The sequence below is a fragment of the Gekko japonicus genome, unplaced genomic scaffold, assembly GCF_001447785.1.
Source record: "Gekko japonicus isolate JY-2015 unplaced genomic scaffold, Gekko_japonicus_V1.1 scaffold3477, whole genome shotgun sequence".
NCBI classification, from domain to species: domain Eukaryota; kingdom Metazoa; phylum Chordata; class Lepidosauria; order Squamata; family Gekkonidae; genus Gekko; species Gekko japonicus.
This window is the reverse complement of record NW_015169280.1, coordinates 93,966-119,091: the sequence shown is the minus strand read 5'-3', so window position 1 is coordinate 119,091 and position 25,126 is coordinate 93,966. Positions and strand designations below refer to the sequence as shown.

The 25,126-nt window shown below is 43.9% G+C and overlaps 1 protein-coding gene across 1 annotated transcript in view; it reads right to left on the bottom strand.

Moving 5' to 3' along the window:
* Positions 1-25,126, bottom strand: part of LOC107114958 (protein-methionine sulfoxide oxidase MICAL3-like) — a 125,270-nt gene that overhangs the window by 98,108 nt on the left and 2,036 nt on the right. Inside the window, exons 4-8 of the mRNA XM_015416565.1 lie at positions 23,983-24,090; positions 16,912-17,019; positions 15,882-16,068; positions 11,707-11,795; positions 10,374-10,461 (exon numbers count right to left, since the gene is read on the bottom strand). Coding sequence (XP_015272051.1) covers positions 10,374-10,461; positions 11,707-11,795; positions 15,882-16,068; positions 16,912-17,019; positions 23,983-24,090 — 580 coding nt within the window. The remainder of the gene's footprint in view (positions 1-10,373; positions 10,462-11,706; positions 11,796-15,881; positions 16,069-16,911; positions 17,020-23,982; positions 24,091-25,126) is intronic.

Sequence of the window (25,126 nt, the reverse complement as noted above, 5' to 3'; positions counted from 1 at the left end):
CATTATTTTGAGCACCAAGGCCACAGAAAATAACGGCCCTTAAAAATTTTATGGGCATATGTCCCACCAAACAGATGATTAACAGGTGCAGTTCCTTTCTCTCCTTCGCTTCCTGCTCCTGCTGTTTTGGGAGAGGGGACCATTTCATGTTGGGGGGTTTGGGGATATGATTATCAGGTGGTGAAAAACCTGAACAGAAAACTCAGCCCCCCAAAAGTTACCTCCCAAAATTTCAGTATATCAAAAATCATGTCCCTTAAAAAAAAAATACACAGTCTGAAATTAAATATTTTTTACTTGCACACCATTAGATAAACAAAATGACATGGCTTTAGAAATCATTCCTTTGGATTTGCACTTGTTTCTTGCTTCAAATCCTTTTAACATTTTTACATTCAGACCTTTTGACAACAAGCAATAGAAAACAGGGGCCTAAACTTTCATCAAGTGACAGCAAAGCTGCAACTGTGTCTAATTAATGTATGGAATAATAGGCAAAGGATGGACTTCTGCAGGATGAAGTTCATGTTTGCCTACTGTGTCTCTGTTGTGGAATCTTTTTAGCAAACTACCAGGCTACTCAATAGTGGGGGTGGGGGCTCGGCCCTCACCACAACCATGTCCCCACAGTAATGCTTTGGCTTCCAGTGTGGTTTTGCCATTCACTGCCAATACTCCCTCTAAGCTGTGGAGTCTTGTGAGCAAAAATGCTACTTTGTGAGATACTAGCAATAAAGTTGTGAGCAAGTGATTTGGCTACTGCATAAATTAGTTTGCTCTGGAGCCACCCTTCCTGAGCTAAGACAAGAATATGTGAGCCAGAGGCTAAAAATCTGTGAACTAGTTCACACTAACTCAGCTTAGAGGGAACACTGTTCACTACTATAGGGGGAAAGTAAAGGTGTACTCAGGGATATCACTGATATGGGGACTAAAGCAGTTCACTGTGCTTAGTGAACTTAAACCACTGAAAATCAAACTTGCTCCTAGACACATAGCCTCTTTTGTCAGGCTTGAGCGCAATTTTTCATTTCCTTGGATTTTTTCCCCTTTTGTTTTTTTGAAAGAAATTAAAAAATGCTTGAGTGCAATGAAAGCTTGGCAACTAGTTTACATAAATATCTCCCTTATAAATAATAGCCGAATGGTGGTGGCACTTCTCTAGAACATTCCACACGCTCCAAAATCAGTTCGCTCTCTGAGCTGTCATTCAGAGGGTCTCCCTATCCACTGGCTGCTTTGCCTGAGTCCTGAGTCCTGCCTCCAACATTCCTCTCCCCCCCATAGCCAGTCAGAACACAGAGGTTAGTTGCATATGCAGCCCCATTGGCGTCTGCCTCCGAACACAGAGGTCGTTTGCATATGCTACTTGATTGGCTTTTGCCTCTAACATTCTAAACAGTTTTGCTCTTCTGAGGTAAAATGTGTCCAATCTCCAGGTGAGGGCTGGAGACCACTCAGAATTACAACTGCTTTCCAGATGGCAGAGATCAGTTCCCCTGGAGAAAATGGTGGGCTCTGTATCCTTATATGCTGCTGAGGTGGCCCCCGTATGACAGCCAATGTGACGTAGCAGTCAGGGCTTCAGAGCACGGGAGAGGCTGCAGGTGTGTGTGTGTGGAGAAATAAAGGTAGGTTGATGATTGGCTGGGAAGGAGATAGGATTGCCAACCCCAGGTGGGAAATTCCAGGAGATGTGAGAGATGGAGCCTGGAGAGGGTGAGGTTTCAGGAGGCGTGGGACTTCAGACAAGTACAAAGCCATAGACTCCACCCTCCAAACCAACTAGTCCCTTCTGGGAAACCATCATTGCCAATCTCCAGGTGAGGGCTGGAGATCACTCAAAATTACAACTGTTCTTTAGGTAGCAGAGATCAGTTCCTCTGGAGAAAATGGTGGACTCAGTGTCATTATACCCTGCTGAGGTCGCTACAGCAAATTGATACTGAGTGTCCAAGGCCGGGGCACCCGCCCAGAGCCTCTTTCTAGAGGCCGTTGTATTTATTTCCACAACGGGCCTTTTTCCTAGTATAATATATAAGCTAAAATTCTAGTTTTGTTACAACCCCCTGCCATAAGATACTGACTGAGCAGCTGTGATATAAAGGAATATTCACAAACATTTTGAGAGCATTAGCAGGGTAAATGTGAAGTAACAGTCTGGGAAACAACTTTCAATTGAGGTCCCAAGTTTAGGGAGAGGAGCGGATGCATGCTGTTAATGGCAAGGGAATGGACAGATAAGGGACTTTAAGACATGATGATACTGGGGGACAGGAACAGGTCACAGGGAGCCAAAGAGGACAGGAGCAAAACTGAACTGCATACATGGATTTGAAAATGGCATCTAGTTCCTGTGATTCTTTTACCAAGTTCCCACAGGCTGCTCTGTTTAAAGGCTTCCTGTTGCTTTGGAGCTCTGTGCAGGACTGGGAACGCAAGTGGTGAGTTTTTGTCAAGCCAAGCAGTGTCCTGCCAAATGTTAGATTCTGTTTTCCCAACACTTAATTTCAATCTAATATGTCAGCTGTAGAATCTGTCTCCTGGCAGTCTTTAGCCCCCCCTCCCCCCCTCTCTGGCTCAACCCAACAGAGGTAAACAAGGGAACAGAAAAGAAAAACTCAGAAACCTAAGGATTGTTCGGAATTTATTCCCTTTTAAATATGAGAGGTAACATTGCACAAAAAAAGTATTGCTTTCACAGCAAGTAGAGTTCCAGAGTTACAGAATTTAAACACACGCGCGCACACTGCAATCACTACAAGTGGAAAAAAGAAAAAAAGCCCCCCCCCCCCCAAAAAAAAGAATCTCAAGTTGGAGATGCAAAGCTTTTCTGAGCGTTTTTCCCAATCCTCCCTGAGGCCGGGGTGTGGGGTTCCCATTCTTAAGTAGCGCATTTCAAAGCAGCAGACATTGGTTAATCAATGTGGGGGAGACAACCCCCCTATTTCTTAGAGGTTTAAGGTATTTTTATTGGCACACAAAAGTAACACTACACACAGTTTGGGAAAATGCCCAGAGTAACTTGCAATGTCCAGGAAACGCAGGCACATATAAATAATAAAGCAAATCACTGTCATTTGGTAGGACAAGTCTATAAGGTTTGCAAAGATGGAAAAGGATCAGAGAAAGGAAGGGCAGTTCTCCCAGCAGGATTTCATGGTGGGTTCCATTGCATTTCTCCACTTCCAAGGGTACTCAAGCAAGCAGCAATTTCAACTATTTTTCACACTGCAGAAATGCAGAGAACTACATTTTCTCTTGTGAATTCCCTTGAGACAGCACAGTCTTACTGTTTCTGTCTTTGACGGTTCCCTGTTAGTGGACAACCCCATCAAAACCACCATAAAACCTGGTAAGAACATTGAAGAAAGGGAACATGATGGTCTAGGAACAGTCTCTCATAACATCTTCCAAGCTAAACTCTGGAAGACTATCAGCACAATCCTATGGATGTCTACTCAGAAGGAAGCCCCACTAGGTTTGATAGTGCTTTCACCCAGGTAGGTGTGCACAGGTTTGCATCTTATGTTTCGCAGGGGAGGGATGCTATCTTAAATTCTGGAGGACTAGTTATATTAGTTTGTTACAGCAAATGCACCAAGGCTCCTTAGGGAACCTTAAGGTCTAACAGATGTATTTGTGGCATAAGCTCAAAAGTAGACTAGATCTCACTTCATCTGGTCCATGTGTTGTGCCACCAGCAGGCAGGCATACATCCAAGAGCACAGAGTGAAAAATATTGTAAACAATGAGGCCAAAGGTAACAAAATGCAAATAATACAGGTGACATCTGTAGGCAAAACTTAAAAGATAAGCAAAGACACATAGCTGTGGCTGAGCCCAATATTATCATGATCCAAGCAGAGACCTTTAAAGGAATACTTCAGCATGAAACTGCTGGATTTAGAATTTATCAGAATGCTTGACGCCATCTAATCAGAGCTCAATCATAATAATGGGTTCCTTGTACATGGCAGGCCTTAGATTAGCCTAGAAAGACTGTTGTCCTATCTTAAATGCCTGCTACCTACAGATACATTCATGAATCTGACGAAGTAACTCACAACAGCTTACGCCACACACAGTTGGTCCACATTTTAAGATTCCTCAAGACTTTGTCTTAAATCAGTCATCCTCATTCACATGAATCCTTTTCCAGCCTTTCCAGGTATACAGGGTCTTCCCTCCTACCTTTTACTGTAATGGAGGTTGCATGCATTACAGCAGTCATTCACAGGCCACTTAGAAATGTATCTGTGCAGCAGCCTTTTCGTGCATGGGCTGTAATGTGTTGGAAAGTGTCACACCACACGGAATGGCTGTATCACATGGAGATAATTTTTATGCCAGCACCAGCTGCTGGCCCTAAGTGTTCAGCTCACACAACACAACCAATCCTTATGGCATCCCACTTACACAGGTTATACCCCCCCCCCAAAATCTGGCACAATCATCAACCGGATGCATTTGGATAGTCTATACTTTAGCATATGAAAGTATCCTAAATCTCCCTGAGGCCATAGTCCTGGCTGGGTTTCACTCTGCATGTAATCAGACATTAATTCTGGAGTACTCATCTTCTACCCCATGTCAAGGAGTGTTCTCAGAAACATTAGGAAGAGGAACTCTTGTTTCACTCTTTCTTGTCTATTCAAAATCCGCAGCACTGATTCTGGCTGAACTGCAAATCTTCTCAAGACCATTTGCCAAAGGACAGAAATTCTTGAGGACTAATTTACCCCCATCTCACAGTTGCAGCACCAGATGTTTATGTTCCAAAACAGAGTTAAACTTATCACGTGTTGCCTTGATTGCGCCATGAAAGCAAATCCACATGGTGGTGGAAAGTGCCGTCAACTCGCAGCCAACTTATGGTGCCCCTGCAGGTTTTTCAAGTCAAGAGATGATCAGAGGTTGTTTGCCTTTGCCTGCCTCTGCACAGACTTCCTTGGCAGTCTCCGATCCAATGATGAAGCAGGGCTGACCCCGTTTAGGTTCTGAGATGTGGTGAGATCGGGCTAGCCTGGGCCACCTAGAACAAGACCAAGTCTACGTAAAGGCAGAAAACTGCGCTGTGCCTCCTCAAAGATGTTCCACTGTATGGCTAATTCTGTGTGAAGTGCAGCTTATAAATGTGAAAAACAGTGGTGGGTGCTGGCTGGATGATGAATTCGGAAAGCAACGGCAGTTGGGTGCTGGGTGGATGCATTTGATTATCTACCCAGAACCCAAGCACCACCCCTTTCCACACTGATCATCTACCCAGCACCCAACTACCAGTGGATGAATCTGATTACCCACTCAGCAACGAAATACCACTGTTTTCCACATGTGTAATCTGCACTTCACAGAATTAGCTGTAGAGTGGCACATGCTGAATTCTGAGGACTGAATCTGACATGGTTTCGGACCAGCCACAAAGCACATCACATCACTGGACTCTTTTCTACTATGTGGGAGTATCATAGACAATGTTGATCAAGGTCGGCAACTCCATTTTGAACTAGTGACGGTTTTTCTGTCACTGATTTAAGTGACACAGCTGAACTAATTACAGGAACTGAACTAATCCAAACCCAAGCTGAGAATATTTAGAGTGGACAGAGCTATACGCACACTTGGCAACATACCTATATACAAAGTACACTACCAAAAAAGAAAACCAAATCAAAACGCCAAACTCCTAACAGATTACAGCCTGCTGAGATCATTTGAAAGCATGGGCTGGTGGCCCCCGGCCCCAAGGATATCCGTTTAGCCTCGGCCACTCCAGCCTGGTGGAATACTCTCCCGAGTGAGATCAAGGCCCTGTGGGATATGCTTCAGTTCCGCAGGGCCTGTAAAACGGAAATGTTCCACCGGGCCTTCGGGTGAGGTGATGGGTGTCTCGTCATTCTGGCCTCCCTGCTCCACCCCCTCCCCGACTTCCCTGTTCAGAAAGGGGGGGTCATCCACTGCCCTTTCTAATCTTGGGCATTTTATAGACCTTTGAGCTGTCTTGGTATGTTAATTTTTTTTAAAAAAATTATTGAACTGCAGAATGTTTTTATGGTTTTATTTGTGAACCACCCTGAGACCAGAGTGCAGGGGAAGGCGGGATAAAAATCCAAACAATAAATAAATAAAGAAATACACAGTGTGGATCAAAAAGCATGGGCTTTAAAGATCTGCTGCTCGGGTTTGTTTTCGTGTATAGAAAATGTCCAATAAATCCATGTGGTCTACTTTTATACAGCCATGTTTCATTGACTATTCATAGTGTATTGCAATTATACACCTCCAATACCACGGCTGTACTCCAGTATGGAATTTACACACTTACACAGTGTATGGTAGCTATACTGTTCCAATTCCATGGCTATCATCCAGTATGGAATATATCCTTGTGCCCTGTATGCTTTATTGCAGAGATGCATGCATGCATTCTAACTATTCCCTCCTCCATTCTAAGGCAACTTCTGCTCCTCCTGAAACTCACCAACATGTTTGCAGGAACTCCATTTAAGTTTGCAGGAATTCCACGAAGCCTGCTAAAATTCCATTAAACCTGCTAAAAAGTACCAAAATAATTCATGAGGGTTTTTTAGAACAGTTATCTGCAAGTGCTGTATTATTATACAGCTTCATTTTCTTCATCCCCTTTTAATATCAAAAACAGGAGACTACCAAAGAGTACAGAACTGAGAAAATAGTAATTTAGCTCCTGTTATACAATCATCAAATAAAATTCACAGATCATCCTAAATGTGATTTTGTTAACTCTGTGCTAGAATGCTGGCCTACATTATGAGGTGAACTTTGTGACTGTTGGATATAAAAATGTTCCATATTCATGCCTTACAAAACATTAGTTGAGAAGGTTTGGGGTCAAATTTTAGCTATCTGGAGAGTGTGGAAACAACTTAACATTTATGATATACATTTTGAGTCTGCCCTTTGAGGAAAAGATTTACAAAGGCCACATTTTTCTATTTATCAGGTACACACGCAGTTTCAAGACACCCAGTTTCAGGGATCTACTCTAGGTAGACGTACCCTAATAATTTCAGTAACAGCTGTTAGTGAAGCTAAAAAATCTTTATATAAGGGCAGAAATCGAAAGAGACTGTTCCAAGCCCAGCAGAACTATGGATGGACATTCAAAATATAAATTTTACAGAACAGACATTTAGAACAAAAAGCAGAAAGAACACCACTTGAGTTTTCAAAATATGTATTAAAAAGCACACACGGTATAACATTTCAAAAATACAAAAGTCAACAAGTATTACAGAATACAATCCTTGGAAGCTAAATGATTCTCCCCGCCCCACCCTTTTTATTGGCAACAGCAGCAGCATTGTGACATATAGGCAAACGGAGAGAGTGCTTGACACAAAATCCCCAGAAGACAATACAGGGAAAGGCTTAATAACAGAGTCTTCCACAAGCATGCCCAAGTTCAGCACAGAGAAAGCAGGCAGAGCATGTGGTCGACCTGACACCAGCGGAAAGGGAGGCACCTTTTACAGACAGTGTGCAAGAAGTTCGTCTGGATAGCAGCAATATTTAAAACTATGCACAATGCACCCTTGCGTGCCACACACAGACACGCCACACACACACTCTCCTTGGAAACTAGACACGGCCTTAGAGAAAGTGGGGGCCTACTCCCCCAATGCATAAACACTGAGCAAAGCTCCGATTGTCCCTACAGCTACATAGGCTATCACAAACTAAAACTCACCGAACACCTATTATGTACAAGTTGCACATGCCAAACAGTTTAGTAAATACTATCACATCAAAAAAAGTGCTTATTGTGCCCTCACTGAGAATACGTGGCGTATATTACAAGAGCTTTCTCCACTGCTCTGCAAGATGGCTAACAAGCAGGGAAGGCAGGCAACGCACAATTCCCTGGTAACCAGGAAAACACTAGCTGAAAATTTGCCCAAATCATGCAAATGGAGTAGGAACTGCCCCCCACTGACATGCGTTTACCCATTCCATGAGCATGGAGCTTGGAACAGGGAGCTGACTGCAAACATAGAACAGTGGGAAGTTGGAGTTTTCTATTTACTCCCAGGCAGCATTTCTGTGCTTCCAGAGAAATGCTTCTTCATTCTGGCACATGTATGAAATTGCCAGTCTCTTACATGAATATCAGTCTCTTTCACATGGCAGTTTACAGGATCTTACTTCTGATGCAGAGTTTGCATGGCAAATTAAAATTCTTTGCAAAGCCGAACTTAGTTTGAGATTATTTAAACAGGGCTAGACAGACTCCAGATTCCTGATTGCTTGGGATCCTCAACACTTTAAACAGGAATTTAAACATCTTCTCAACTCTGAACAGAACCATTTGCTTAAAAAAAAAAGCCACCCGCAAAAACCCTTTCCCTGATGCTTAGCTCCTGGTTGTTCAAAATATTTTTTCCAGCCCTGGTTTTATTGTCTTCTGAAGTTTCTATATTACAAAGGGCAAGATTAATTCAGAACTGAATTATTGCTATAATATACCTTGCAGCAAGCTGCTACAGTCGTCTATATGAACACACGGACACACAAAAATACTGGTAAAATTCACACACATACACACATGACCAAAAGGAATATCTGAGTCTTAACCTACCTCTATAAATATATAAAGACGTATCCAGCAGTCTCCTCACTGAATATCACAAATTTCCCATAACCTTTTCACTCGTACATTCAAGTTATCTTTGTACTTAGCAAAGAGCCCCAAAGTAGGAGATGTCTTATTTCCTGTCCTGACCAGCAAGGAACAGGAACAAAAACAAGAGATGGCTCACAGGGATTATAGGCCACGTTCTAGTGTTAATGCTAGTAAGACCACACTACCCTGTACATAGCAAGGTAAAGCAGTAACAATCAACTGAAAAATACCACATCAGATGCTAACTTTTCTATTAAAAATAGAATGTGCCACTTGCTGGCTACTCCTCACACCTCCGTGGACTCGTAACAACGGATGTGAAGGCTTAGCTCAACAAGCGTTCTGTAGCCTGCCTTTTTAGAGTCACCTAAGCAACCACTTTTGACTAAATGTTCCATCTCAGTTGAAGTGATTCAAGGCAGTGCCAAATGTCACAGCAACTGATAGCAACTAATAAGCTAAATGAGGGTGACCGTCTTGTCAGGGCGCACCAGCTTCTGTCCTTTACTTGCATGGCTGAAGGTCATAAAAAGCCATGACGCCAAGTTAGAAAGGCTTGCTCTATAGAAAACAATTCTCAGAACGAGACCCCGCTTAAATCAATTTCATTTTGTGGGTGGAAGGCACCATTCACATGAATGCAGGAACGGTTCGACACCACTGCATGCGCTTAGTTTAAAAAAAAAGCTGAGGGGAGCCTCTCTTCAGTTATAACTTCCCACAACATTTAGAATGGTTTATAAAAAATCCAAAAGCAGAATTTAGTTTCCACCCACAAGTACCTGACTACCTGTCAGGTTAAAAAAAAAAATCTGAACAAATGTGACTTAGAATATTCCAGAACTAGAGCTACCTTCTATTAAGTTCCACTCACTTTTAGTTGCCAGTAGGTCAAGAAAAGCTGGGTCAACCAAGAGTTTGTTGACCCAATTCCCTCACACACAAAAAAAGAAAGAAGAAGAATCAAGTTTAAGGATAATGCCCTCAACATGATGCAGCTTGATGCAAAGGTCCCAGTTCCCAAAATTACTGACAGGAAAAGCACATATTTTGGCTGAAAGAATACCACAACTTGCCAACACCAAGCTACCATAGCATTAAAGGCAATGGCTCCCCTTAGCTATGGAAGACCCCAAAGAATCCATAGCACCACAGTTGCCAATGAGATTTTGATGTTTTGCTATTCAGGTATTGAGTTAGTAAGAACCGGAGAACATACAAAGTTCGAGTGAACACAGAAATATAGGTAACGGATTCTTCAAAACTCCACAATGTAGACTTTACAGATATTTTAAATTATTTGGACCTAGCCCAAGAAAATCCTGGATGCCTGGGTTAAAACACCACCTGTGTCAACGCCAGGGTCACATCCCTAAAACTACAGCACGGGTTATATACATTTTTTTAACCCACCCTCACACAAAGCTCCCACACATTACAAAATATTAACAACATTGTTAACTGCTTTGTCAATATCCTAATGCCGATAAAAATTCCCCCAATATCTGCGCAAGGACCTCCGACTGGACATAGAGAAAAGGGACCCCAAAAGCCATCAACTGGCACATGAAAAAGGAGTCCAAAGGGTTTTGGGCTACCAGATGCCCCAGTGAGGAAGCTGTGCCTTGAAGGAGTTGGCTCGCCACCCTCACTTTGTCAAAGAGCCGGACAGAGTACTGCACCACCCTGCCAAACAAGGAAGCAGAGCTACCTGGTGTCCTCTCTGATGATGCTGAGATGGAGCTTGCGCGCCCTGCACCATCAGCGGCCATGGTGTCCTGCTGGGTCCCTTTGTTATCCTGGAGGGGAAAGAACACAGGTGATGAATCGCATAACTTTCAATGTACATGACATAGGTGAGCATATATTTATTTTTTTTAAATCAAGGAAATACACTTTTTCTAATATATCCAGGGGAAAGACCTTGGCGGAAGAGGCTCTGCTTTGTATGCAGAAGGTCCCAGGTTCAGTCCTGGGCATCTCCAGTTAAAAGGACCGGGCAGTGGCTAATGTGAAAGACCTCTGCCTGAGACTCTGGAGAGCCACTGCCGGTCTGAGTAGACAACAGTGACCCTGATGGATCAAGGGTCTGATTCATTGTAACGCAGGAGAGTCAGAAAGGTTCCCAATCTCAACACCTGTTCTCGTTATGTCATTATCTGGCTACCTATTTCTGCAGAAGGGACGGTGGCATGATATGGCGGCCTCATCTCATCAGATCTCAAAAGATAAGTGGGGACAGTACTTGGGCGAGAGGTCCACACGGAAGGCTCTGCAGAGGAAGCCAACGGCAAACCACCTCTGCCCTTTGCTGGGGTCGCCATGAGTCAGTTGTGCCTTGACAGTGCATACCTAAGCATTTCTGCTGAGAAGGCCAGATGGAGAATGTGCCTTTGGCTAGCTCATTTCTCCTCTACTTTCTACAGGAAGAAGAGGGCTTATCCTGCCACAATACGGGCTGTGTTTCCAATTCTGCTTTGGAGTGAAAACACTGGCAAGAACTTACTGATTTGGACATTTCGGTAATTTATGATTATAATTTTAAAAGAAATGGAAAAAGAAGCCATACGCAAGAGAAGAGGAAGAGGCAGACAATGTTTTGGTGTTCCGTCTAAGCTGAACTCCATATAGATTTAGTACGATCTCCCATCACATACCGGATTCAAATGCCTGTAGCGAATGAGCCAGGCAAGATCCACGTGGTTCAGAAAAATTCTCTATCTTTCTGCACTACCCACCACCTCAGAACAGCCTGCCATTCATCTCCCAAGGTAAGGCATCAAAACAACCTTACCAGAAAAAAGAAGAGCTGGTTTTATACCCCGCCCTTCACTCAGAGTGGCTTACCATCACCTTCCCTTCCTCTCCCCACAACAGACACCCTAAAAGGTAGATGGGGCTGAGAGAGCTCTGAGAGGGCTGTGACTGACCCAAGGCCACCCAGCTGGCTGCATGTAGAGGAGTGGGGAATCAAACCCGGTTCTCCAGATTAGTGTCCGCCATTCTTAACCACTACACCAGGTAAAACTTAAGCAGCAACTTACCTTTCCTGACAAAGGACCCACTGCAGGTCTCTTCCTCTGTGCATAACCTGAAAGTCTGTAACAGTAGTGAGGCTTGCAGTAGAATTTCCCTACGAAGAGAACAGAGAGGAAGAATGATAGTGAAGAAACTGGAAGCTACAAACTTGGTAACACTGTGAGGTGCCACAGATGCTTTGCAGTCTCCACTTTCTCTACTCTTTCACATCTGATTGATACTGCATTTCAAAAAGTTTTAATTCAAGTGTATTCCTTCCTTCCTTCCTGGAAAATAATGCATCTTCCATAGGGTGCCTGACAGTTATTTAACCAACACCCAATCAGCTATCAGAGCAGCCCCGGGAAACTTGCGTGGTATCGCACACTAACAAAGCGGCACTGTGTCAGGAACAAAGGCTGCATCACATGAAAATCTGGCAGAAGTGCTGGTGGAAAAGGCAAGAATGAAGGCAGGGAGGGAAAGGCCGAGCATTAACTCTAAACAGACCACTGCCTGCCAGTGTACAAAGGCCAAGCCCAGATGATATCTAGTTGCAAATCTCTCAGATGTTACCCTGATTATACACACAGCACAACAGCAAATGAAACTAATGAAATCAGGGATATGGTACAAGATTCTCCAATGTGCCAGTGAGGCTTTTAAACAAACTTCAAGGGCAGCTTCATGATAGCGTATTGCAGCAGTCAAGTCCAAAGATGCAAAGGTAGGTGCAATAGCACCCCAGTCTGGCTTTTATAATCTTGGGACGCTCATGCACCTTGAACAAAGAAGACAGGATGTGAGAACTGCATCTGGCCCAAGAAACGCACACAATATATTATAGCATGTTAGGGGGTCAAAAGTTTCACACTGATGACTACTAACAAGCAGGGGTCATTTCCTGTGGGAGCTCACAGGAGCGGAGCTCCGGCAGTAAGGAGCCCAGGGAGTGGGCACAGGCAACAAGCCCCACCCCCCTGCTCCCAGCAGCCCTCAGTCGGGCCACGGGGAGCAAGAAGCAGCCAGGTAAGTTGCCACGTTCCACGCCCCCCCCATAGCTAGCAATCAAAAACAGTCCAGTGTCACATTTAAAACAAAGTTTTATTCAGGTACGAGCTCTCCCTCCTCTGTGAGGACAGATCTGCACGTCCCCGTCCCCCCCAATAACTAGCAATCCAAAACAGTCCAGTGGAACCTGAGCAGTGGGTGTTGCCTGTAGCCACACAGGGGGTGTGGTATATGCAAATAAGTTATGCTAATAAGTTATGCTAATAAGCTCCTGCACCTCTTTTTCTACGAAATGACCCCTGCTAACAAGATAAAACATCTGCTATGCCATCATGGTCCCATCCCCTTACTCATACTCTTAAGCAATATATGCTATTATCTGCCATCAACAAACTCCTTTTATTACCTTATTATTGGTAGTATTATCACCATCATCACAATTATCATTATTATTACTATTTAGCAGAGCAGCAAGAACTTTTTTGGCACCTGATTTTATTTTCTGTGCAAAATTTGGCAAAGAGCTGCTGAGCCCCACCAACATCCTTCCGTGGGGCACAGCAGGTAGAGTTCAGCTGGATGCTGCCCAACACCACTTGCCCCCGAAGTGATGCCTGTGGGCACCATGGTGCCAGCCAACATCTTTCCTGGCACCTACCAAGTGTTTTTAGAAAGCGGGAGGAGGGGAGGCTCTTAACCAGCAAGGCTTCTGATTTGATGTGAAGATTTTTGAAAGTCATTTCAGTGGTAGCTGCTATCAGTGTTGGTTTTGTTCTCACTCTCTCATTCATGTGATCTAGTGTATTTTTAAAATTCTTCTCCCCTGCACTTGAGCTTCCTGTGTGTGTGTGTCTGCAGCTGCCATTTTGTGGTTGTGCCTGTTTCAGAATTTCAAAGGTGTCCCCCGCAGGCTACAAAAGGTTGGGAAACCCTGTCCTACACAACAGAACAGACTGACACGTATTTGGCATTAAAGACTGCACCATTCAGAGACCGCTAACCTTCAGAGGAAGAATACAACACAAAACTTCTGAACTAGGACTGAGCACTATCACTCCCCCGGCTTAACCGGAAACTTGGCTTTCTCACTCACTACAGGCGTTAATAGCTCAGCAGGTCCCCATCCACCCCGAAATGTCAACTGGTTCTTATTGGGTCATAATTGTAGTATCATATTGCATCAAACTGCAATGTTTAATTTTTCATATGTTTTACACTGCGTTTTCTGTTATTAGATTTTTTGTTTATCCTGTTTTGCCTTTTTGTTTATCCTGCTCTGCCTATCTTCTATACCCACTCTGAATTAATTTATTACTATTTTGATTGGATCTATCTGCAGCCCTGTGAGAAGGTGGAACTTCTGACCTCTCTTATCATTCATTATAAGCAACAACCACATCAGGTCTAACCCCTTTCAAAGGAACTCACACCTGTATGATTTATAAGAGGAATTAAGCTATGGAATCTCTTAGTCTTCCCCTTGTAATTCTTGGCTATAAAGGCTATAAATGAGGAAGTACAGTCTGACATAAAAGCTGCAATAAGCTTTGTTAATCTCCCTGTCATTAGAGTTCTGTTTTATTTCATTAACAAAGAATGAAAGCCTGATATATTCAGCATATAGGAAGACCCAAATTTGAACATTCCTTCTATCAGAGCACAAAGGGATAATCTCTCACCTTTTGCCCCGAGACAGATCAAGATGTGTAGCTGTGTTAGACTGTCTGTAGCAGTAGAAAAGAGCAAAAGTCCTGTAGCACCTTCAAAACTAACCAAATTTGTAGCAAGGTACGAGCTTTCATGAGTCACTGCTTAGTTCTTCAGAAGAAGTGAGCAGTGACTCACAAAAGCTTGTACCCTTTCCCCTTTGAAACTTTCTTGGTGAAGAGTTTTGTACCAACTCTCCAGACATGCAATTTGTTGCTCACTGTGTGTTCTATTATTGTTACTGTGAAAACTCACTTCATGCTTTTGTAAGAAGAGCTTCATGCCCTTAAATTTAGTCACCCTGAACTCAAGAATGTCAGTTGTGTTCATGAACTATCTATAAATAACAAATGCCAAACAATCCAAAGCTATGTGGCAACAGCACCTTCAATTTATTCATGCTGTTCTGATGAATTATTTTTTCCTTAGGCTATTACCTGTAGACACTCAAATATACTCAGGCAACTGCTTGAGAGCCCTGGCATCTCCTAGACCAAGGGTCCCCAACCTTTTTGAGCCTGCGAGCACACTTGGAATTCTGACCCAGCTTAGTGAGTGCAACAACAAAATGGCTGCCACAAAATGGCTGCTGCCGGAGGCGGAGCCAGCCACAAAATGATTGTCACAGCTTGACTTAAGTAATACAGTGCAGATCATTGTGGTTCGGTGGCAGCTGCTGCCAAAGCAAATTTTTTTAAAAATCTGCACAGCCAATCAAATCTCCAATAGTCCATCAGAAGTCTTGCTGGGCAAAAGCTGCACCTGGCCCCACCCTCTTCCTGGCAGGCACCATGGAGCCCGCAGGTACCACGCTGGGGACTCCTGTGCTAGACCACATTTGCATACAATGGACTGGCAAGAGAGACTGGCCAAAAAAGAAGAAAAAGAATAAAATTGTTGTTAAAAAACTGATGCGCTTGGAGAGGAGTTTCTTACTCAAGATTGTATGAGAGTTCTCAAGTCTGACCCCCTGCTTCAACCTGCTTCAGCTCCACTCTTGACCAACATTCATTGTCAACACAATGACTACATTCTGTGCAGCAGCTTTGGATGATGTACTTGCAGTGGAGGAAGTCATGAAATTCTGAGCGTACTAAGGCTCTATGGACATCTAAGAGCCAAACTAGATGTGATGGAATCCTTGTGGTCACCATGGGGCTACCACTGCCATTCTGAGGTGATTTCAAAATGCCGCAAGGCAGCGCGTTGCTCTTGTCATCCCCTCTCCCCCCGCACCTTTCAAAATGCTAAAACAGCCACGGAGGGAGGAAGCAGAGAGGTGGGGAACCAGAGTCCTCGACTGTGTGGCTGGCCCAGTCAGGACTGGGCCCTCACGGCATTTTTAAATCACAAAATGGAAGCGTGCCCCTGTGGCAGCCACGAGGAAGTCGTCTCATCTAGATCGGCTCCATACAGCTTATTTCTAAGGTAAAAACTGAAGGGGTTTGCAACCCCCATAAGGCAAAAGATAACTTTTGCTTACCGTCCACCAGGTCATAGGCGTACGATGATAAACGCAGGGTGGTGGCACAGTATTCGCACTTGAAGCAGCTGCGGTGGAAGAACTTTCCTTCGGCGCTCAGCCTTTCCATCACGTAGACACGCTTGTGGCAGAAGTAGCAGACGTCGCTGCCTCCCACATTTGGGGGGAATTCTTTCTTTAATGAACCCTACAGCAGAAGGGACAGGGGAAGACCTTAAGAGAGTCATTTGCTCGCTGCCACTGCCTGTCTACATTGGGATAATTCTGAAACTTGCAGAGGGGCACTGATGGTGCTCCAGTCAGAAGCATGTATGCCAAACGCGCACCCATGGATAGTTCACAAAGGCTCGGGTATTGGGGAGAAAAAGGTCAGCCAGGAAGATCACTCCATAAACCGTAGCTTTCGACCCACTGAGAATAAGGAGCCTGAGAGCACAGGGGAGACTGATGCAGATTATATGTCGTTCTCTTTCAGTCCTCACACACACCCACACCCATCTATGAAATGGGAATGGCAACTTACCTCAGCGAACAGTTGGAAGGATGGGGTAAGAATTATAAGGCAACTTTGCTCACTAAAGGATCACAGAAAGGATCACAGAAAGGGCGTAACAGTAACCCTCTTCCCAGATCCAGGGTATAAAACCACTGCTGAAGTTAGGCCCTGATATAACCATTCTGAAGTGAATGTGCCCCCCAATAGCTTCCAAAGACACGGCCTCACACTGAGGGGGTAGAGCACGCTCCCTCCCACCGAATCTTGTATCTCATATTCATTGGCAACCTTATAAATCAATTTATTTTATTTATCAAATTTATACCCCACCCCACCCCGCCAAAGCAAGACATTTTCAGAATTACTACGTTCAGATGGAAGAACAGGCTAGTAAGACATCGTCTTCAAGCTACCGTTAAGAAAACATCAAGGGAAAAGCTAAAAGACTCCGCAGGAGTACGGGAGACCTATGGGAGAGTGCCATCTATTTTCTAGTCACAAACACGCACCACCTTCGGCACACTGTTCTCTTACCAGTTCCTTCTTGCCTAGAAGGGTTTTAGGCTGGTCTCTCCTTTGAAGCTGATTGGCTATCTGCTCAGCCAATGAGCTCACGCCGCCTGTGTACATCTTTATATACTTCTACCAGATGAGGGTAATGGGGCGGATGGAGGAGGAACACAGGGAAAACGAGGGAAGAGAGAAACAATTTAAATGCATGATGAAAACTAGGAAAGAAAAAATGGCTAAAAGGTGCAGAGAGGGCTCAAACCATGCCAAGACCGTGGACGATGCAAGCACTGGTGGTGACAGCGAAACAAGTGATGTCAGCAATCACTGGCCGTGGCAGTATTACATGTAGAGTTAACTAAAACAGTTTGCCATCAACGACACTAAGATCCTGATAAACTATTGGGGGAGGGGGTCAGAGAACCAGTTTGAGAAGTGGGAGGTGAAAGGTCAATGAGTATCATTTCTCAGAACTGCCTCCTTCAACCCTAATTTTCTCTTCTAGATCAGCAACCGAGAAGCTGGCTTAGGAGCTGCTGACTTCCTCACACTAATAAGTCAAAGAGTAACAGGGTACGTGGAGATGTCTGAACAGATACACGCATTGGTTCAGAGAGAGATACGAATATGCTGGGATATCATAAACACTGATTTCCCCCAGAGTGAGTCTGCAGTCTGGAAAGACTGAGGATGTCATGGAAGAAACAGTACAGAAAGATACAAAACTTAATTGTTCTAAATTAGCCTACGTTCATATCCATGCCAACGAACAATTAAGAATCATTCCTTAGAGGTCAATAAAAATACTACCAAGTTCTCTGCCTTAAGCCCTATGTGGTCAGGGACCAACATACCTATGGGACGAACATTCCCCATATGTGCTCCGAAGAGCGTTACGCTCAGCCAAGCAACACCTTCTAGTAGTCCCCAGCCCAAAAGATGTCTGTTTAGCCTCAACAAGGAGGGCCAGGGCTTTTTCTGTCCTGGCCTGGTGGAACATGCTCCCACTGGAGATCAGGGCCCTGCGGGACTTATTACAGTTCTGCAGGCCCTGTAAAATGGAGCTGTTCCACCAGGCCTTTGGCTGGGGCGGCCGACGTCTAATCCATCCATCCATCGTATTGCTACAGTGCTGTAGTGCCCTGGCTGACTTGCCCTGCATAAGAGAATGACAAGCTCCACCAGCCAAGAAGTCGCTATTTTGTGATCATCTTAATTAGCGTCCTTCAGAAGGCATCTGAACTCCCCAAATAGCTGCCATCTTTGATCTGACTAGTAATTTTATTGTGAGCTATTAACTGTTGTCTTAATGTTTTAATTGTTCTATGTATTTATTTATTTATTTAACTTTTACCCCGCCCTCCCCGCCAAGGCGGGCTCAGGGTGGCTTCCACAAACTGATGAAGAATATACAATTCACAGATGATAAAATCATTTAAAACACAGACAAATCAATTTAAATATATTTTAATATATTAAATATTTATTAAATATGGTAAATATATTAAATATTTTAAATATTATATATATTTATATTTAAATATATATTTAAATATATATTTAAATAATATATATAAATATATTAACTAAATTATTTATACACACACACACACACACACACACACACACACACACCGTGTTTCCCCGAAAATAAGACACTGTCTTATGTTTATTTTTTCTCTAGAAGACACACTTGGGCTTATACCACAAATACATATAAATCCTGCTAGGGCTTATTTTTGGGGTAGGTCTTATTTTCGGGGAAACAGGGTATATGAGTGAGAGACTTGCTGTGACATATATATAATAGAGAGAGACTTGCTGTGACCCACCCTGAGCCCGCTTGCGGGGGAGGGCAGGATATAAATCAACTCAAATCAATAATAAAATAAAGTGCTATTCAAACAGAATCCAACACCAAAAAAAGGTCGCTAAAGTACTACGTTACACATTAGGGAGGGATACACATTACTGCTCTAGCCCCCGATTGTGCACATCCCCCCATGGACAGCATCCTCCCATCTCCAAAGTGTGTGGAGTGGGGAAGAAAGTCGAAGGAAGGCTGCATGGCCACTTTGAAGAAAACAGAACCCCAAGCCGATAAAGCGGGCCGAAGAACCTTTCAGCAACGCGTGCTCTATCTGCTATCATAAGTGGGTCTGCTTTGTACAGGAGTGCATTAGAACAAGCTTCTGTACTCAGGTTCTAACTACCAGAGACTCAGAAGGAATGGGAACGGATCACTAGCTGTTGTTCTGCTAGATCCAACCAAAGAACCATCTTGGTTGGTGATGGAAGACGGGGCCTTCTTAGTAGCAGCAGCCCAGCTGTGGAATACTTTTGCCCTCTCCCTTCACCTGGCACAGTTACTGAACGTCTTCCAATGCTAGGCTACGACTTCTTTAAAAATTCAACAAGTTTAGGAGAAATCCCCATCACTGGCTGCTTGCCCCCCCCCCCCCACATAAACATATTGAAGTTTCATTGGCTGTTTTTTTCTTGGTTTTACTGTTACTGCTGATTTTAATTGGCGTTTGGTTTCAGGGTTCATTCGGGATTTATTATTGCATGTATTTTCCCCCACTACGCCCTAAACATGAATACAGAAAAGCAATGTATAAATATTTAAATAAATGAAAAATCCTATTTCCAAATGTGACCTCCTGGAAATGTGGTCCTTCTGAAAAGCTCACCAGCTGGGGAAGAAGATAACATTCCTCTACAGACACAAACAACCCCAGCCACAGCCCACAACTGGTATTCAGATGCATTCAGGCCATGGAACATAGAAATTCCTTTTTGCTATCATGACTAAGCCACTGACAGCTCTGTCCTTCACCAACCTGTCTAATCGCCACTTGAAAACTAAGTCGCTGCCCGTGACCACAACTTGTGCCAGCCAAATTATGCACTGTGGAAACTATTTTGTTTTCTCTGTCCTGAATCTACTGCCCATCAATCTTGCTAGATGGCCCCAAGTTTTAGTATGGTAAGTATATGGAGAGAGGTGTCATAGGTATTTGAAATAAACAAATCTTGTTTTCCAGGAACTTTCTCCACAATATTCAAAACTGTACAAGCATCTAACATGTCTCCTCTCAGTCATGTGAAACTGATTTCATTTGTCCTCGCATGCATCATTTTGCAATTAAACTGGACTTCATTTACTGTTGTGTTGCTTGATCACCCGGTCTGAATACGTTTGGAGCTTTCAGTTTGCTTAGATTTTCATCTCCCAGCTTGATATCCTCCGCCAAGCTGGCAACTTTATTACTCATGTCTGACGCCAGATTATTTGGGAATAAATTAAACAAATATCAGTCTCAGTACAAATCTTTGTACTTTATTTCTCCCCCATTTTATCAACTGTATATTCTCACCCTCTGTGTCCCAGTGTTTTGGCTTGTTACCAATCCATAAGAGGATTGGCAACATCCTCTTATTGCACAGCTAGTAAGTTTACTCAGGACTACTGGCAAGTGGCTTCAAAGCATCTTGGGAGTGCAAATATTTCTACTGGATTACTCTAATCTTTCAAGGAATTCTAAAAGTGTGATATGCTAGGGCTTCCCTTTGAAGAGGATATGCTTATCAGGGGCATACTGGCCATTTGACTACAGGGAATTTTCCTGTTGGGCTTCTGATGGCCAACTACAAGCAGAGCCAAGCCCCAGGAACTTTCCAGCATGTTCCGTGGCCACCTGGCTCAGACCCTCCAGCAGCAATGATGGTGCCAGCTCATTCACTGCCTCCTACAACACTGCAAACAGCTTGTAGAAGAAAGCACTGAGAGATCCAAATGCCCATTGCTGATGACGTTTAGGCAAGTAGCCCCACAACACTGACTTGTAGTGCTGCTCAGCCTGGCTTGCCTCAAGGTCATTTTAATATCCCAGTCTCTTCCTTATTCATCCTTAGCAAGGGTTGTTCTTCTGTATGTATAACAATTCTAACACTTGCTTTTCATCAGTTTACTTGGGAGAGATGTTGGACTAATGAGACTGTGATGATCGCATTTCTTAGTTCTTCAGATGCCCTCCACCAAAACATGCGGTATAAGCCTGGGTGTCCTTTCCAAATTAAGAAGAAGAATAAGAGAAGAAGAGTTTGGATTTATACCCCGCCCTTCACTACCCAAAGGTGTCTCAGAGCGGTTTACAAACTCCTTTCCCTTCCCCTCCCCACAACAGACACCCTGTGAGGTAGGTGGGGCTGAGAGAGCTCTGACAGAAACTGCTCTTTTTTCAAGAACAGCTCTTATCAGAGCTACGGCTTGGCCAAGGTCATCCAGCCAGGTGCAAGTGGAGGAGTGGGGAATCAAACCCGGTTCTCTCAGATTAGAGTCCGCACACTTAACCACTACACCAAATTGGCTCTCGAACAATGCAAAGAACAATGCAAAGAAACCACTTAGTTCCTCTACAGTCTCCCTATCCTCCTTTAGACACCCTTTTAGATCCCTGCCATTTAACTGTCCAACCAGATCCCTAGCTGGTGTCCAACTTTTGATTATTTAAAGGAATTGTTATTGCTTGCTTTGGTATTTTTAGCAGAGTGCGCCGCAAATTCATTTTGACTTGTCCTTCCCAATTTACACTAACTTTGCCATAATTTGCGCTGCTTTTTAATTATTTTGTTAAGTTCTTTAATTTGCAAGAGGAGAAAGGCAGAAAGAGCGTCAAACCCAAAATTTCTAGGGAAGTGAATAAGGGCTGAGACCCTGTATCACAAAGCCCTGTAAATTCAAACAGAATTCTTCAGGCAGTACATGAAATAATCTGAAATGTGCAACATCTGTTAACTGCAGAAAGAGTAGAGGGATTTGTAAAACTGAGTTCAGCCAAAATGCATTCAAAATGAACTATTCAACTATATCTCCTGTGGTTACCAGTACATTTTGGGGCCCAGTAGCACCTTAAAGACTAACAAAATTTGTGATAGATGAAATAAACTGAAATGTGCAACATCTGTTAACTGCGGAAAGAGTAGAGGAATTTGTAAAACTCAGGCCGCGGTCACACGTAACAGAAGCCACACAAGGGAGACGGAAAACAGCCGGAGTTTCCGGGCGCGATCTCACCAGCACATCTGGGAAGCGTAGCACTCCCGTGGCTCAACCGAGGCTTCCAGCCGAAACTGCGTGGCAAAAAACTAGTACCTTGGAGGTACTAGTTTCCGGAAACTCCGGGGCAAGGGCGGGCGTCTGATCGCGTTTCCGGTGGCATCCGGCGCCCGCCCATGTCCCCTTGCAAATAAGGTGTTTTTTTTTTGTCCAAGTCTCTGTGGATGCGCATGCGCACCCACCGGAGCATGCGCATTTGTCATGTACACAAAAATAAAAAACAGTTTGCCGCGGCGCGCGCTTCTTCGTTGCGCGCCGGCTTGTCCTGTGATCGGCACCTCTCCCTTGCCATGGAACCTCCACGGTACCTCCACAGAACCTCCACAGGAGGTCTGATCACGTAACTGCGCAGTAGTTTGCCCCAGGGCAAACAGCCACGCTTCTCCTCTGCAGTTTCCTGCCCGTGTGACCGGGGCCTCAGTTCAGCCAAAATGCATTCAAAATGACCTATTCAGCAATACCTCCTGTGGTTACCAGTCTATTTTGAGACCCAGTAGCACCTTGAAGACTAACAAAATTTGTGGTAGGGTTAGAGCTTTCGTGAGTTGCTGCTCACTTCTTCAGATACTCAGCGACTCACAAAAGTTCATACCCTGCCACAAATTTTCTTAGTCTTTAAGGTGCTACTGGACTCTTACTCTTTCCTACTGCTACAAACAGACTAACATGGCTACTCATCTTGATCTATTTTGGGGCCCAGTTCAAGGTCCCAGGCTTTGGCCTATAAAGCTTTAAACAGTCTTGTTCTATAGTGCAAGTATGTCTACTCCTATGTGGACCTCCCTGGAGTATGAGAATGACAGGACAGGCCTTGATTAATGTATCATCATCTTTGGAGACAAGATTGGCCTCTGTTAGATGGAGGGCCTTCTATGTAATCCTAGCATCAGATACTGTCCTTGCTGCCTTTTCATAATTAGATGAAAATGTATTTGTTCCAGAGGGGGTTTGATGGGCGTGGCCGACCCACATTACAGGCTGTTGACATTCATCAACTATTTGAGCCAGTTATTTTGATTCAAGAATTTGTAGAGTGTTTTAGCACCTTTTTAGACATTTAAATAACTTGTACAATTTCTTCACCTCTTTTGACACTTGGATGACAAGCGCTGTAGAGAGTCAGTCAGCTTATGGCTGAACTCATGATTCAGTCTGGATAGTTTTATATTGTAAAGCTCACACTAACTCAGCTTAGAGGGAACACTGGCAGTGACCCACTTCAGACAGCACCAGCAACTGGGAGTGACCCACAGGTTCATTTGCGCCTCTTTCTCCCCTTGTCTGTGTGAATCCCCCCCCCACTTTCTTTCTTAACAATAACTATGTTCACCACGACATCTGAACAGCACAGTCAACACAGTTACCACTAAGCATAGCTTGCTCTAAAACACTCTTTAGCATGAAGGTAAATTCAAGTTAGCAGTCATTATAGTAGCCCCAGTTCCAACGCTGCAGTAACTGCTAAGAAGGAAAGGAAGGGGAAGGAGTGTGAGAGCTCAACAGCGAAAGAGCTCACAAACCCACAGGGCATTCCTGATCACCAAACCATGCTTTGGCAAACCGGGCCCAGGATGCCTTAACTGAGCAAGCGAATCACGAGGCATTAAGTTACTGATCTGGAGATGGAAAAATCTAATTTTGGGTGACAAAGGACTCCATTGTGGGTATATTTCTTTGTAAAATTGTCCCAAGTGCTGCTGTCCTCTCCCCACTCAGCTTTAGCCAGGGACTTCAAAGTGTGCAGGATGCGCCGTCTTACTTCAATATCTTATAAGACTTGATGTGGCCAGGATACAATGACAGCCCAAGCTTTGCCATTTGCAGGCACATAGGCCAAAGCTCAGCCATAGTGACATCAACGATCTGAAGACAAGAGCCTAACTTTTATCCTGCGAGACATTCCCAGGTGGCGGAAGATGGGAGTAGGCCAAAGTGCGCAGCCGAATGCAGCTTCAAGCCCCACACCATGCTACCTGTCTGAGGGAGTCTGATGAGGGAGAAGCCGGGCGGCTGGAAGAACGGAGGCTAAGGGAGCGCTCCCACTGTTCACCCACAGATCGACGAGATCGCTCGGTCTCTGGCTACAAAATAAAGTTGAGAAAGTCATAAGAGGAATACGGCATTTTTAGAAGCCCTTGGAGGAGGAGGAAGAAGAGGCAGGCTTCTCTATCCTCACGGGAAAACCCGCTCTGCTTATGCGGAACTTGCCAGCACTGCCAGATACTTAGAGAAATGGCATCACATTGAATCCATCCACTAATTTCATCCAAAGGATTTCCTAGCCCTTTCCTCCCAGGTTTTAGATATAACAGAATTTATCAAGAGGGGAAGATTTATAAAGCCCCATGGCTTGTGAAACTGTACCACTTGGGAGATATACTTGCAATAAGTATGAGAAATTTTTACAGGAAGTTTAGAAAGAGTGGAAGAGGACATCCTTGGGAAGGAATGCGTGAAAATGTCCTGGTTATGAAGCAATACAAGCATTCCTAATCAGAGGGAAGGAAGAAGTAATGTCCTAAAAGTACCATGCAACAAAAGTCTTGCTCTTGTAAAATAGGATGCAGGTCTTCCCCTCCCCCCCAAATAAGAGAATTTAGCATTAGGATGAGCTATTGTACGATTACTGTGTGGGAATAGAAAAAGTGTTTTGATCCTTACTTGATGCTGCACGATTGAATTATAGGCACTGGAAAGCTAGGTTAATAAAGCAGTGCACATGCCATTTTATTTCCCTTTTTTTAAGTATTACAAGCCAATTTGCTGGTTTAGATTTACATACCATTACAGATTGCTTGGGGATACTATTTAAATGAGCCAGTTTGATAGATCACTGATGCCAAGAACCAGTCCCGTACTATAGACACTGTTCTTCTCTGACCTGACATGCTAATTTGCCCTCTGGTTAGATGTACATTATAGATTTTTATCCTACTCCATGGACACAGAAACATTACTCTTGATCAAAAGCCCTTTCAGTGTTAGTAGCCTCTACCCCATCCAACCTACACTCCTTATAGTGGTACTCGAAGGACACCCAACTTGAGAAAAGGCAAAGTATTGCTTCAGCCAACAACAAAATTTGTTAGTGATAAGCAAAGTGAAATAGCATTTTTT